The 14,699-nt window shown below is 22.7% G+C and overlaps 4 protein-coding genes across 4 annotated transcripts; all 4 read right to left on the bottom strand. All coding sequences in view use genetic code 6, as the record gives it.

The window, feature by feature from the left end:
• Positions 1 to 329: 329 nt before the first annotated feature.
• TTHERM_000786969 (kinase domain protein) lies at positions 330 to 3,390 on the bottom strand. Its single transcript, XM_012799217.1, has 15 exons — positions 3,188 to 3,390; positions 2,802 to 3,134; positions 2,561 to 2,737; positions 2,439 to 2,503; positions 2,268 to 2,390; positions 1,965 to 2,210; positions 1,893 to 1,911; positions 1,482 to 1,836; positions 1,378 to 1,417; positions 918 to 1,003; positions 832 to 868; positions 684 to 782; positions 530 to 538; positions 428 to 483; positions 330 to 378 (listed from the first exon to the last, which is right to left on the bottom strand). Exons 1-14 carry the CDS (start codon positions 3,327 to 3,329, stop codon positions 457 to 459), a joined length of 1,758 nt encoding a protein of 585 aa, XP_012654671.1. The 5' UTR covers positions 3,330 to 3,390; the 3' UTR covers positions 330 to 378; positions 428 to 456.
• Positions 3,391 to 4,288: 898 nt separating this feature from the next.
• TTHERM_000786968 (peptidase M1 family protein) lies at positions 4,289 to 6,495 on the bottom strand (the record flags this gene model as incomplete). Its single annotated transcript, XM_012799216.1, has 3 exons — positions 4,289 to 5,217; positions 5,276 to 5,533; positions 5,589 to 6,495. The coding sequence occupies 3 exons, from the start codon at positions 6,493 to 6,495 to the stop codon at positions 4,289 to 4,291; spliced, it is 2,094 nt and encodes a 697-aa protein (XP_012654670.1).
• Positions 6,496 to 7,195: 700 nt separating this feature from the next.
• Positions 7,196 to 10,969, bottom strand: TTHERM_00786960 (peptidase family M1 containing protein; the record flags this gene model as incomplete). The annotated part of the gene is made up of 6 exons (XM_001022135.2): positions 9,536 to 10,969; positions 9,040 to 9,414; positions 8,941 to 8,975; positions 8,219 to 8,887; positions 7,803 to 8,163; positions 7,196 to 7,738 (listed from the first exon to the last, which is right to left on the bottom strand). Exons 1-6 carry the CDS (start codon positions 10,841 to 10,843, stop codon positions 7,196 to 7,198), a joined length of 3,291 nt encoding a protein of 1,096 aa, XP_001022135.2. The 5' UTR covers positions 10,844 to 10,969.
• Positions 10,970 to 11,755: 786 nt separating this feature from the next.
• TTHERM_00786950 (hypothetical protein) lies at positions 11,756 to 14,532 on the bottom strand (the record flags this gene model as incomplete). Its single annotated transcript, XM_001022134.2, has 2 exons — positions 14,387 to 14,532; positions 11,756 to 14,198 (listed from the first exon to the last, which is right to left on the bottom strand). Exon 2 carries the CDS (start codon positions 14,156 to 14,158, stop codon positions 11,756 to 11,758), a length of 2,403 nt encoding a protein of 800 aa, XP_001022134.1. The 5' UTR covers positions 14,159 to 14,198; positions 14,387 to 14,532.
• Positions 14,533 to 14,699: the final 167 nt, after the last annotated feature.

The raw sequence follows: 14,699 nt of genomic DNA, 5'->3' as shown, positions 1-14,699 counted from the left end.
ATTTTATCAAATTAAATATTTTCTAAAAACTTTTGAAGATATAAATTTAATTCTATACCCGAAGAGCTGAGTCTGATATCACCGTCTTTGATATTTGAGAAAAGTAATGAAAATTGTCAAAATAAAAAAGCCTTACATACTAATAAAAAATGTAAATAAAAATCAAATATTTTATAAAAAATTAGTTACTTCCTAAAACAATTTTTATGTAATTATGAAAGATTTATTGAGCAATTAAAATACTTGTCTACCTTCTAAAAATAAATTTAAAAAACTTTCTTTAGAAAGTAAAAAATAAACTAATTTTACAATCTATATTTTAAATAAAAGTCGTCAAGTATGATAGCAAATACTCTAGATGATTTTATAGATTACTTTCTAATAAAAAAATAATTTAAAAGTGAGTTATTGAGTAATAAAAATTTACTATCTAAAAAAGGGTTTGATAAACTTAAATCATCTTTTTCCCTAAAAATTTACTTACTTTATTTAAATAATTATAGATAAGATCATTTATTAAACAATTTACTATGTCTTCCTTTAGTTAAAATTATATATAATTATTCATTATTCAATTTACATAATTATAAAATTGAGCATTAATTAAGTAAGTAAGTAAGTAAGTAAGTAAGTAAGTAAGTAAGTAAGTAAGTAAGTAAGTAAGGAAGTTAGAAAATAAGTACATATGACTTCCAATATTGTAAATCTTAACTAGCTTGAACATTTGAAGATATCTCTTTAAGTATTTTATTGCAATTTTACAAGCATTCTTCTTTTAATTTCTATATTAAAAAATAGATTTTATTTAGAAAAACTTTGCCTTTAGTTTACTTTTTTGGCCTGCTCTTGTACATCAATCTGCTTACCTCTTTATTTAAAATATGTTAAGCTTATTTAATATATTAATAAAAATTTACTTATCTATGCTTCCCTTTTAAGTGTTTACTACTCTTTAACTAGAATTTGTGGTGGAATCAGTCACTTTGTCTATGTTTTTCTTAATCTTTTATATTTAAGATTAAAAATATTTTATACTTTCATAATTAATTAATTAATTAATTAAGTTTAATATTTTTTAATATTTCAAAATAGATTTGATTGAATAATTTATTTTTAAATATAAAAATGTTTGTTTATTTTAATAAAAATTAATTAAACATTAAAATAAGGTTAAAAATAAATGAAAATATTTTAATAAACTGAATAAAATAGCTAGCTAAATCTTTATATAATTTCAGTATAAATTAAGCTTATTGAATAATTTGAGTAGATTTTTAGATTTAATTATTTACTTAATTTTGATATCTTTTAATTAATAAAGTAATTTTGATACTTTTTTTAAATTTAATTAAAAAATAAAATAAATAATAAATTTACAATTTCAAGCTATTTCAAAGTTTGGTACAGGAAATCATCTCTTTTTAAAAAATATAATGTGGCTATTTTAATTGTAAATTACTTGCAACAATTAATTAATATACTGCTTTGATTTTTAGTATGAGTCTAAGTAAAAAATATTTCCGTCTAACTGTTCTATAACATCTTCTTTTATAAACTCAATACAATTTATATTAGAATAAGTTTTGGGAATAATAATCTATTTTAAAAATTGTTAACTTATTTAAAATGGAATTTCTTCTAATATATCTATCGCTTCATCAATACTTAATCTTGATTAAGGATTTATTTTTGAAAGATTTTGGCACACATAAATTAATTGCTTTGCACAATCAGAATTTCCTAATAAAGGGTATACCAAATCCTCCACTACACTTCCTTCTATCTTTCTAATTAACTTTTATTTTTCAATACCTAGCATGTACATAAAGACTGTGCCTATGATAAATTACGATTTAAATTAATCTGACAAAAATATTTTCAAATTTTTTTACCTAGAGAATATAAATTTTTCTAAAAAAAATAAAATTTAACTCATATTTGATATAAATAAAATTAAATATTACATTTATGTTTTTTTTTTTAGTAAGAAGTAATTTTTATTCTTTAGAATCTTCGATTTTCTGTTAGATTTGCTCTCCTTTGCTCATATATGACAAATCATCATAAGTTTCTCCTAATTGTCTGAACTATAAGAAGCTTTGCTAGTACTGGTGTGGCCTTTTCCCATTATTCTATTCTTTTTCTTTCTATTGCTTTTACTCATTTTCTTAATGCTTATGCTCTATAAAATGTTTTCTATACCAAATATCCTATAATATTTATTCACAATAAATTAAATTTATAAATTTATATAGATAAATAAATACGCATTTTTTTTATTAGTTCTTATTATTCTCATTAGTTGATGCTGATTTTAGGCTGTGATTTGAATCTTACATCATCAGACTTCTTTTAAATATTTCAGGTGGATGAAAAATAGCATAACTGTTCTATTAATTTAAACTTTTAGAACTATTTTTACTTTTAAATAAGTTTACTAAATCATGGATTTATTCTATATATTGATCATCATTTACTATTTCATCTAATAGATCTATCTTGCCTAAATAAATAAAAATAAATAAATAAAATGATCTGTTTTAAATAGTTTTATTTTTACTAAGTTTAGCAATGTTGCGGTGGCTAATTAAAATATTCTTAGGATTTAAATTAATAGCATACATCCCATTATTATGCAAATCCCTAATCCCATATGCTATTTCTAAAGAATACTTCAAAAAAGAATTAACATTCAATTCTTACTAATTTTCCATATTCATTAAGTCTTCTAAATTCCCTTTATAAATTTAACAAAGAATTTCACATATTTTTGTGACACAAAAATAAATAAATAAACATACCTAAACATTCTTCCATTTTTATATAAAGATAGTAATCGGATTGAAAATAATCATAAATTTGCACCAAAAAGCTGCTATTTATAGACTGTAATAGGTTAATTCTTCTTTCTATTTGATTTATTTAATGAGCTATTTCTTTTAGCGGATAAACCTTCATCACAAATCTTTTGTGAGCTTGTACGCACTTTATAATGTAAGATTTGCTCCCATTACTTGTGCATTTAATTGGGATTATATCTCTTTATTTTAGATCATTCAGTATTAAATTTTAATCCTCTTCTTTTATCAAAGTAAAATTCTCTATATCTATAGATGGCCTAGCTTTAGATTTGACTTTTTAGAATTATTTTAATACAATCTCAAAGAATTAATCTAATCTAATTTACTTTTATTATCAAGTGTTTAAATACAAAGCATCTGAGCCATCTTCTAAGAAAAGCTCAGGTCATTTAGTATTCTACAATAATTAATAAAATTATCATCGTCTTATTTTTTGATAGATGGAAAAGCATATTAATTATTCATCATATTTATAAATCAAAATAAATGCTTCAAATAATTGCTAACTATTTATTTATTTATTTAGTCGATATTATTTAATTAAATTTTTTATCAGGAAAAAGTGTTGAATTTAAGATTTTTGCAATAAGTAATGATAATTTTTTTTCCAATAATCCATTTTAAAAATTTAACTTAAAAAAATAATCGTTGATTTTTAAAATAATCTTTTTACTTACTTTCTTTTTACAATTTTAACAACTAAAAAATTTAAACTATTTATTGATCATTCATTTTTTACTAAATCTATTTTTATCAGCCATTAAAATTTATTTTATCAATATTGAATATTTTTAAATGTAAATATATTGATTCATATATTTATTTATTATTCTTTATCTGTAAAATTAATACATTAATAAAAAAGATTATTCAGAAATATTTAATTTGATAAATTTAAAAGAAATTGTTTTACTTTTTTTAATTAATTAGATATAAAAATTAAATTGATTTATTTAGTAAAATGTTCAAGAAGTTTTGTTTTTAAAAATTTTTAAATTATTTTTAATTTTTAAAATTAAATTAAATAAATTTGTAATATTTTTTTGAATTTTTATAAAAAAAACTAAATTTAATAAATATCTTCATTTCATTTTAAATTTAAGTAATTAAAGTAAATAAATTTGTTATTATTTTAGTTTCATAAATACAATAAATAAATAAATTAACTTAAATTAATAAAGAAATTTTATTTTTGACAAATAAATTTAATATTTAAAATTAAATTTATCAATTAAAATTAATCAAACAAAATATTTTTTATTAAATTATTATTTTTTATAATTTAGAGATAGAATTTTGAGATAATTTTTAACAAAAATTAAATTAATAAATTAAAAAAAGGTTTTTGAAGAATTATTTAGATTTTTTTAAAACTTTTTAACATTATGTATATTTATTTATTTATTTATCCATCCATCTATCTATCTTCATTATTTATTACCTAATTTGGTAATTTTTTCAATAGAATCATTATAAATCTTTTTAATTTTTTACTTTAACTTATTTAAATATTTTGGTTTCACTTTCCTTTCTTGGTTTTCATAGATTTGAATTAAGCTGAAAGTGTTCTTTTCTGAGTTTATGTATCTAATTAAATTCTTGAAAATAATTCTCTTTTTTTAGATATCGTTTTCCTATAAGTAAAGATTTATAATTTTATCTTCTTATTTTTCCGTAAACTACTTACAGAATTAAGGATAAATCCTCATAATATAATGAAGAACAACCATATTGTTTTCATACTAAAGATTTCTCAAAAAGAAATCATTGAAATATTCTTGTTTTTAAAACTGAATATTTTCGAATAATAATGTGTTCCAGATAGTTATTCTCTAAAATAGGTTAAATTTCTCAATGATATTGTTTTCATCCAAAAATTTTAAATCTTCCATCTTTATTCTATTAAAAATTAAATGATTATCAGAAGTATTCAGAAGAATTATATTATCAATGCTTGAATATTTAGCGAGATCGTCATACTTTGAATTTATAACACTCTTATTTATTTTAGATAGAACAATAAATGATAAATCTAAATTTTTATAATTATCTTCTACTAATCCTAGGTTCATCAAATCTGTGAATTGAGATTCACAAAAGTAGCTAAGATGGTTTTTAAATAGGTACTTTTATGAATAAATATCTTTGAAATATTTTAAAAAGCTTTTTTCATCAACTTTAGAAAAGGAATTTTCTCTTAAATATTACCTCAAAAGCTCCTTAAACTATTACTCCCCATAAACTTTTTGTTCTAAGAATTAAAAGAACATTCCTCCTTTATTATAGCTTATGCAATTGTGTGCTTTAAACATGCTGTAATCATAGTAAGGGAGCTTTTCATGGCTTAAAGTAATCACTTTGATATATTTAGAAATATAAATAATTAAATAAATTTTTAAATATTGAGTAAATACTATTGGCTTTATTTTCATCAATGAGTATCATAATTTTTTGCAATTCAATATGGATACCATATTCTAATTAGCTGAAGTACTTACTGACTGCTTTGTATCCAAAAAATGTTGCAAAACCTTCTTTTAAAAAGAGATTGTTCCACCATTCCAAACTTACAAAATCTCCAAACCACATATGAGCTATTTCATGGAACATGATATAAGCTCTTCTCATGATTTTTAGAGGTTCCCTTTCTTCCTCAAAGATATATCTTTTTTCTTTTATAATTTAACTGTATAATAAAAAAAATATTTTCAAATATAATCAACAAACCTTCCAGAGAAATACAACCAGGATTCTCCATACCATAAAAGTTGTAATTATCGCAGAATACTAAATCTAGTTTTTTCATATAAAAATCTATTTCAGTGTATTCTTCCATCAAATTTAATCCGAACTTTGTTATCTGAAATAATTCATCAATTTGATTTTCAATAACCTTAGCCTTTTCTTTTCTACAATAGATGTTTAAATCAACCTTTTCTTTATATTTTTGATTGTATACAACATAATTTCCAGCAAAAATTCCATATAAGTAGCAAGGAAATGGCTGAGTAGTTTCAAATTTGCTTAGTACTGTTAGATTATTAATATTTTATTAGTATGCAATAGATGAGTTGCTGATAACTACCCAGTCTGCAGGATGAACTAAAGAAAGCTAAAATGGTGCTCTAAAGTTGATCTGTTCAACACATGGAAATATATAATGCATTGATGCCACTTCCCCTTAAGAATATAAATATTGATTCTCGCCTGTTATAGTAGAGAAAAGGCCTCTATCTTGAACAGTATTGTTGTATTGATTTTTGAATTATATCATAATGGAAATTTTATTGTTTTGCTTTAAATCTTGCATAATTTCTTCTGAATCAATCATCACTCTATTTCTTTCAAAGGTAAATTTGATATTCCTAAACTAAGAGTCACTTTAGTCTATATTTCTTATTTTTACGAAGTCTACTTTCTATCCTGCAAAGTCAATTTAAACATGATTATCAGTATTGCGATTATCTTATAAATGTAGATGAATTTCAACTGTGCCATAATAATCTGTTCCTTTTTAAAGTGTTAAATCTACTTTATATAGCAAAATATTTTTTATTAAATCATTCCTCTGTTCCACTTCACTATCTTTAATAAATAGATTCTGATTATTTAGCTCTTGTACTTAAATTTCCATTTTTCAAAATAATTAATTATTCAAAATGAATTAGTTAAAATGACTTAATATCTTTTATTAATTTGTAATAAATTTATTAAAAAAAGATTTATTAATTTATAAGATCAGAAATCTGATAGATTTCCTATTTATCAAATTACAAACTAAATTCCACAACAAAATAAAAGATTACAAAAAATATTGCAAATGTAACCTAGACTTCCTGGTATTGTTTTAAAAATAAACACAAACTTTTAAAATTTTATCATTTTTAAAGATAGATTCCATATTTTTTAGTAAATAAAACTCAAATCATATTCAATTTAATTTAATTAATTAATTATCATTCTAAATATTCTAATTTTTTTTATTCATTACAGATAGATCTAAAATCAAAGATAAAATGAGAGAATAATCATATTTTATATGATAATTAATTTAAGAGTAAATTCTCATAGTTTTTAGAAATAAAATTAATTAATTATTTTGAAATTTATATTTTTTTCATTCACACAATCAATTTTTTTTATTTTTTAATAAAATCTTATCAAGATTTTCAAAAAAAATAAATTAAAAAAAATATTTTTTTGAGAGATCAAGGAAAAGTAAGTGTTAGAAATAAATAGTAAAATAAAATATTTACAGGTTTTAATTAATTTAAGTTTGAATATTTTTAGAATTTTTTGCATTTTTTTTTATTTACTATTTTTTGCATGTCTAATCAGTTCTTGTTATTATTTTTGGTTTAATTATAACTTGAATAGTTTGAGCTATTTAGTTTCTAAGACTAACTAGCATTTAATTATTGTTGGTTATTTAATACAGTAGTGTTGTTGGCTTATGGTAATTAAATACAACTACATGCATAATGTTGAGAAAATGATTACTCTAGTTTAAGCTATAGGTGGTCAAGTTCTTCTTTTCTTTCAATAAGCTCTTTGTTTTTTTTGCTTAATTCAATTTATTGCTTTTATTTAATTTGCAGTAGCTCATCTCTTTCCTTCTTGATTTGATCTAGCTCTAATTGTTACTAACCCGCTTGTGGTGTATTTTTTTCTTGCTTTTCTTGCATAAATGCCTTGATTTAATCTTTTAGAGAGCCATTTTCTTCCAGAAGTTGCTAATATTGTTATATAGCCAAGTCTAGCTCGTGTTTAGTATTCTGAATTAACTCGATTAACTCCTTGTTTTCATCATCTTTTTTAAGGCTCTGCTCTATTAATTCGTTTTGAGTTTGAATCAATTACTAAATTTATTGGTTATTCTACATTTTTATAAAATTATTTAATCAAATTATTGCTAATATATAAAAAGATATTTTAATTTACATTCCCCTAAGAGAAATCAGAATTGAGGATTTGTTGTTGGTATTCCTATATTAATTAATCTTTATTTTTTTACTCATCGAGAATTTCCTTTATTTTTTAATTCAAATTAAGTTTCTCTTATTCTAGAATTTCAATCTAGTTCTTGACTTCATTGTTTTCAAATTCTAGCTATTGCTAATACTGCTTTTACTATTCATAATTTTATTCTTCTTCGATGTTGGCAAACTCTTTTAGCTCTTTAGTTTCTTAAATTAATTTGTTCAACTCGAACTTAAGTCTTTGAATTTATTCTTCTAATTATCTATTTTTTTCTTTTTCCTCAACAACAGATTCATTCCTCTTAATAATTTCATTGTGCAATCTTTTAAAATAGAAATAATAGATTATCATTTTGGTAATACTAAATCAAAATTTACTTATTTATTTCTTCATTATATCTATTTGTCAGTTGCATTAAATTCTCTTCGATTTTTTGTCTTAATGAAATATCAAATTGCTTCTTTAACTCATCAGTGTAGGATTCTTGTTTCTTTTCTAAAGTCTCAATTAAATAACGTTAATCTTAATTCTAGATGCTCAATTCTTAATTTTCAGAAATCAAATTTTCAATTTTTTCCTCGATTTCTGAAATTTACTTTGCTAAAATTGTATTTTCTTCCTTGAATTTCTCGAATTAGTTAAGTAAATCTTCTTTTTCTTTGCTGAATTCTTCCTATTTCTATTCAAATTAAGCTCTTTCATCTGAATATTTTTCCTCAATTTAATTGGTCTACTCAGCACATTTTTCCAATAATAAAGCCTGCTACTGTTAAAACTCTTCTTCTTTCTATTGCATTTCGAATTGTACTTTTTACTTATCCTTTGTAACTAATTTCAGGTTTTCTAATAAAATTTCATTTTCACTTTTTAGCTCTTAAACCCTTTTAGCCTCCTAAATAACATCTTCAAAATTTTAAGTTTTTTGTATCAATGCTTCATTTTCTTTAAGCAAATCCTTTATTTTTTCTTCAAAAGCATTAAATTCTTACTTTATTGAGTCATTAGCACTCAACAAACTCTAATATTCTTCATTCAATTTACTTAAGCTTTAAAAAAATAAATTTAAAATGTTAAAGATAAAATTTTTAATTTATTTTACTTTTCTTCCTTCTCATCAACTAATGTTTTTTATTCCTATTAAAATTAAAATAATTTATAAAAAAATGAATTAATATTATTTATTCATTTATCTATTTACTTTCAGTTTAGACTCCAAATTTCCAATTATGATTTATAATTTTTGGTTTTCTTAAATTAAGACAGCAATTTATTAAATTTATTCCTCAGAATATGGTTATTATGAAATACTTGATTCTTTCATGAGCTTTGTTTAAACTATTTCATTCAGTTAATTATTTTCTTCAACTAACATACTAATCTTATCTTCCATATCTGTAAGTAGCTATTTGTAGCTCTACTCTTTTTACTGCAATACAGCTTGATGCTAAGAAATACTCTCTTCTTTTTCTTGTTCCATATGCTTGATAATTGATAAACTTTTTTCATGTTCTTTTGACAACTATTTTATATTTTCCTAGAGTTTTTCACACAATTTCAAAGATTCAACTTCCTTCTTTTATTTTTTATTAATAAAATTAACATGTATTTTATTATATCAAAATAGTTATTAAATTTTAACGGCTACTATCTCAAAAATTTTTTTTATTTCACCAATTATAAAAAGAAGTAAATACATTTTAAGAAGCCTTAAGAGTTTATGAAAGCTCCCGAACAGCTATAGTTTATGCATCACACTACTGCTTGAGGTCATCATTCTACTCCTTAAAATTCTTAAGCTGATTTTCGATTTACCCTATCTATGATTGTTTTTATTTTATTACATAACTTTATTTTTCATTTTCATTAAGCAACATTAAAATCTTCTACTGCAAGTCCTATATCATGAAAGCTTATTTATCCAAGTTTTATTATTGAACTACGTTTTTCATATGATTAGGTGGAAGAGGTTAAGTGTGATTAAAGCTTAGTTTATCGCTTGAACCCTGAACACTTGAGAAAAATTAGTTGCTGTGGTATTGCTAATTAGATGGAGTTCCTTCGCTTAAATTTGAGGTAGACTAAATCTTAATCAAAGAGTTAGTTCCTTATTACTAAGTAAAAGTCACATTTTAAGGAGTACTAATTAAATTTGGCTCAGCTGAGAATGTTGGTATTGTAATAGATGGTGAGTTTCCTCCAAAATGAGAATTAGAGCGGGCTTTGTTAACTAAGATTTTATTATCTTTGCCCTAATGCGTAAGGGAAGGGATAGATTGGTTTAAAGAACCCTAAGAATTCAGACTAGGAGGTAAATCACATTAAGATTACTTGATTTAATCTTAAAAGGAAGCATCTTTTACACCTAACTGTGGAGTTTAAATCAATGATTCTTTTTTCATATGCATAGATTAATTCTTAGTACTTGACTAAGTAGGTGTATTTATAATTTTTGTAATGTTATGTGATTGTGTAGACTAAAGTGGGACTATCACATTTACAGATTAACTGTTTTGTAAAACTTTTGTTTATGGCTTAGATTCACATAAAGCAGTCTAATTTTTTGGTGTGCTCTGGAAATTTTAAATATTAAATTTGCTGCAGTTCTCTTGTGAAGGCTAAGTATTTTCACTATTTGTAGAAATTTAATTTTAATTATGATGAGTTGGAGGCAATCTCACTTGAACAGAACAATTTATTTTTTATTTTTATATTTGTTCTTGATTCTACAGCAAGCCAAAAAATTTATTAGATTCAAGGGAATTCTTTACTAAAGGTGCCTCATTTGATTATATAGAGATAGGCTTAGGAGTTGTAATAATCTGTCTTTGTAAACTTTAAACAGAATTCATGGGATTGCTGGTGGGCTAGATAGAGCTAAATGAATTAGTTCTTTCTTTAGTAGCAAAACTGAGTTACTTCTGACTATTGTTAGCATTGATAGGGCTAACAGATCTATTAGCAGAGGTTGCAACAAACGAAGGAACAGGCGAGGGTCTTAACATTTTTGTTAAATATTTAGATAGATAGATAAATAAATTGATTGATTTTACTATATTCAATTTAGGATTCTTTTTATTATTTCTATTTACTTTTGAAATCGTTATTAAATTTAACAAAATAGTATTAAATGTTAGTTTGTTTGTTTTTACTTTATTTAATTTTAATTAATTTGTTATTGCATCAATTAAAAATCTGTATTATCAAAAATGCAAATACCTAAAAGAGATCAATTATAATTAATAAATTCATTCAATCAATCAATCACTCACTCATTATTTTTAAATGAATTTCATAAACGAATATATTAATTAGATTTGAAAATTCATACGCTCTGTTACCTGTTTATTATTTGATCGTTAAATTCTTATTTTAATTACAAATCATAATTAGAAAACTTATTGTTTGATACTTCAATGCTAAAAACTTTAAAAAAATAATTTTTTCAATTCATTTATATTTTTTTTAATTTAAATTTATTTAAAAACAATAATTTTAAAAAAACAAAATATTTAAGCATTTTATTTCTTTATCCTGTATATTTATTTGTGTAAAACAAAACTTATAAGTAACATAAATAATCAATTTTGTTCTTTCAAAATTTTTTGCTATATTTATTTTAAAAAATTTGAAAAATTATAAAATTAAGGAAGCCTTAATTATCTCCTTATAATATAATCTAATATAAATAATTAATTTTATAAATTAATTCTTTAAAGAATTTAGATAGACATGTAATAATTATTTTCAAAATTAAAATTTTTTTGAATTAGTTTTTGTCATGTATTGAGTTTTATTTTTAGAATGTATGATTCAACACAACAAAAAATAATGGCTGATAAAATTTTTAATAAATAAGAGTAAATTTAAATAACATTTAGCTATGGTTCACTATAGAAATAAATTAACTCACTTTATCAGGCATTTTAAGAACTCTAATTTTGGTTTTTTAGAATGCCAATACCCTAAATTTATTGTTCAAGGATTTTTTCAAATTTAATATTTAAATCATGGGCTGATTGACTTAGTTTTAATGTAGATCCTGCTGTTGGAAAATATCTCTAGTTGAAATAATTATTACTGTCAAATATAGATAATTTTTTAGATTGATTATGTGTTTGTTATCGAAAAGTGTTTGAACCTTGATCTGAAATAGTAACTTTTCTTTTAAGTGAAGGAGGATTGGAGTTATTGGAGGAGTAAGTAGCTTATCTTAATCTAGGAGAACTCAAAATTTCATCGTTATCCAAATACTCATCAAAAGCATATTAAAGCTTATCCTTGACATTAAATTATTTCTAACCATCCTGAAAGAAGAACTTAGAAGAGTAAAATGTAGAAAAACCTCCAGATTTTACTACCGCTGAATTAGATAAATCAGTATATCTTCTTTATTTTTTTTCTAGAATTGTTGTGTCTACTTCGTTTTTATTTTTAATTCTTAATTCTTTTTGAGAGCTTTCTTGCAAGTTGCTTTACGATTTTTTGGTGTTGGCATTTTTTTGTTGATTTTCTCTGCTTTGCTTAATTGTTGTTTTGGATTATCCAAAATTGTTTAATTCTTTATCTTAATTTAGTTTATCACTTTCTATACTACTATTTCTTTATATTCCCATAAAATAGTTTTAACTTTTAGTTCCTCTCTGAGAATGAAAAGTCATTAGTTCTAATTTTTTGCTATTTGATTTGATACTTCTCGAGCTTTGAGTATTCTAAATATTTTATTTTGTAAAAACTGTTTTTCCATCTATTTTATGAAATTTATTTTAATTTGAATCAGTCAGACTAGATTATTTCACTTTTGAAACACATTCTGCAGGTTGTGTACTAAGATTCTATCTAGACTAAGGGCTATGTTCATATTAGTTTTTACTAATCAACAAAGATTTACATGAATTTTAAGCTTCTTTTTTTGTGTCTTCTATATCCATAAACTAAAATTAGTTCTCGATAATACTGTCTTCAGTTTTTTTCTCTTAAGTATTATCAGTAATATTGTTTTCTTAACTATTATTCTGTTAGTATTTTGCTGTTAAAAGGGAGACAAGTAGTGGGTTTTTAGATATGTGATGGTAGAATGTAGGCTTGATTTATTTTTTTAAAGGTGTTTTCAGTTTTTGCATCTTCATTTTTTATTCTATTAAAGTTTCCTTGAAATTTTATATTTTCTTATCATAAATTTGACTAAGTTTTTAGAAAGGGATCGATGAAAGAATCTTTCTTAAAGTAATATTTTTTCTATCAAGAACACTTTTGCTCATAAAATATTAAGGGTTTTTATTTTTCTAAATGTGATCGAGTTTCTTTTGATATTTTTCTTCAACTTCCTATTTTTGATACTAAATATCAATTTACTTCAAGTTTTTTAATTCTTCTGATACTTCTTATGAAACATTTATTCTCAATTATGTTCTCACCATTAGTTGTTAATTTGAGCTAACCGAATCTTGTCTAGATATGTTTGAATTCTTCGCTAGTTACAAAGATTATCTGCCCTAGTAACCTTCACTAACTTTAATAAAACTGTTATTTCCTGAAACTTATTTAAAGTTATTATCATAGGAATTCTGCCTAACTAGTTAGTTTGCTAGCATTATTTTTTATATCTGAGGAATCTTTTTTTTCTAATTTAAGGAATCTCTTTATTGAGAATCCTCTAATTTACTTACTACCTATGAAAAACCCTAATTATCTTCAAGTATTTCAGATTTTCTTAAATTACCATAAATGCTCTAGTAAAAGGGACTATGACAGCTTTAAGGTGATTAGAGGCTTTTTTATTTCTTATGCTTGTTAATTTCATTCATAATTTAGCGAGAAACAGAAAAATATTTCTTTTAAGTTTAATCAATAAAATCTATCATATCAGAATTCTTAATAATCTTGGGAATCACACTGTGCGTCCTGAATATAAACTAGTTTTATTGCTTATTATTTTCAGCTATTTTATTAAGTAGCTCTTCGGTCCTCTTTTGTATGAGCATTTCATCTAAGAGTTCTTACTTTTCCTAAATAGTAAGACCTTTGTGATCATTCCAATTATTCCTTTGCTATTCTTTTTTGCTATGCTTTTTTTCCAAATAATCTGGGAATACAATTTTGTTAAAAGTTTATTTTGTCTATTAAGGCTTAGTCTTTTCATTTTAAGAATTCTCTGTAGAGTGTTCCATCGTTTCAATTAGTTTATTGTAATATTTTATATATGAATAGGGTGATAAAACTCTATTATTAAAAGCACCTTTTTATTTTATATCCTTTTCATCAGTTGTAGCATTTTAACTTTCAAGTTTTATTCTATTTTTTTACCTACTTTCACCCATCACTCCCGAATGATTGATTACCTTTTTAAATTGTAGAAGTCTATATTAAATAAAATGATAAATGTTTGTTATTTTTATTTATGAAAATAAATTTTTGTAAATTTTATATTTTTAATGGTAGAACTATTTATTTATTTCTTGTTGTTAAAATATTTCTATAGTTCTCTGTGCATAAATAAATGATTTAAGTTCTTAAAAAGGTATTAAAAACAAGAAAAAATTAGCTACTATATTAGAATGATGTATCGTAAATATAATAGAAATGGAAAACAGCAATATGAGAATTCTTCTACTTTTTTTATAGTTTAAAGCTTTTGTGATGACCTTTTAGATAAAATTTGTATTTATTTACCACTAAGTTAGTTATTAAAAAATTTATTAAAAATTAAATTTATTTATTTGATAAAAGAAATTTAAAGATTGCTTTTATAGTTTTATTTCAAAAAAATTAATAGATGAGAAAAAGATTGATTAGCAAAATTTTAAATTGATTTTAAGCAATTGATTTAATTTATAAACACTCTAAACAAAAAATATAATT

Source organism: Tetrahymena thermophila (assembly GCF_000189635.1).
Source record: "Tetrahymena thermophila SB210 genomic scaffold scf_8254491, whole genome shotgun sequence".
Classification (NCBI taxonomy): domain Eukaryota; phylum Ciliophora; class Oligohymenophorea; order Hymenostomatida; family Tetrahymenidae; genus Tetrahymena; species Tetrahymena thermophila.
This window is presented reverse-complemented; position numbering and strand designations above follow the sequence as displayed.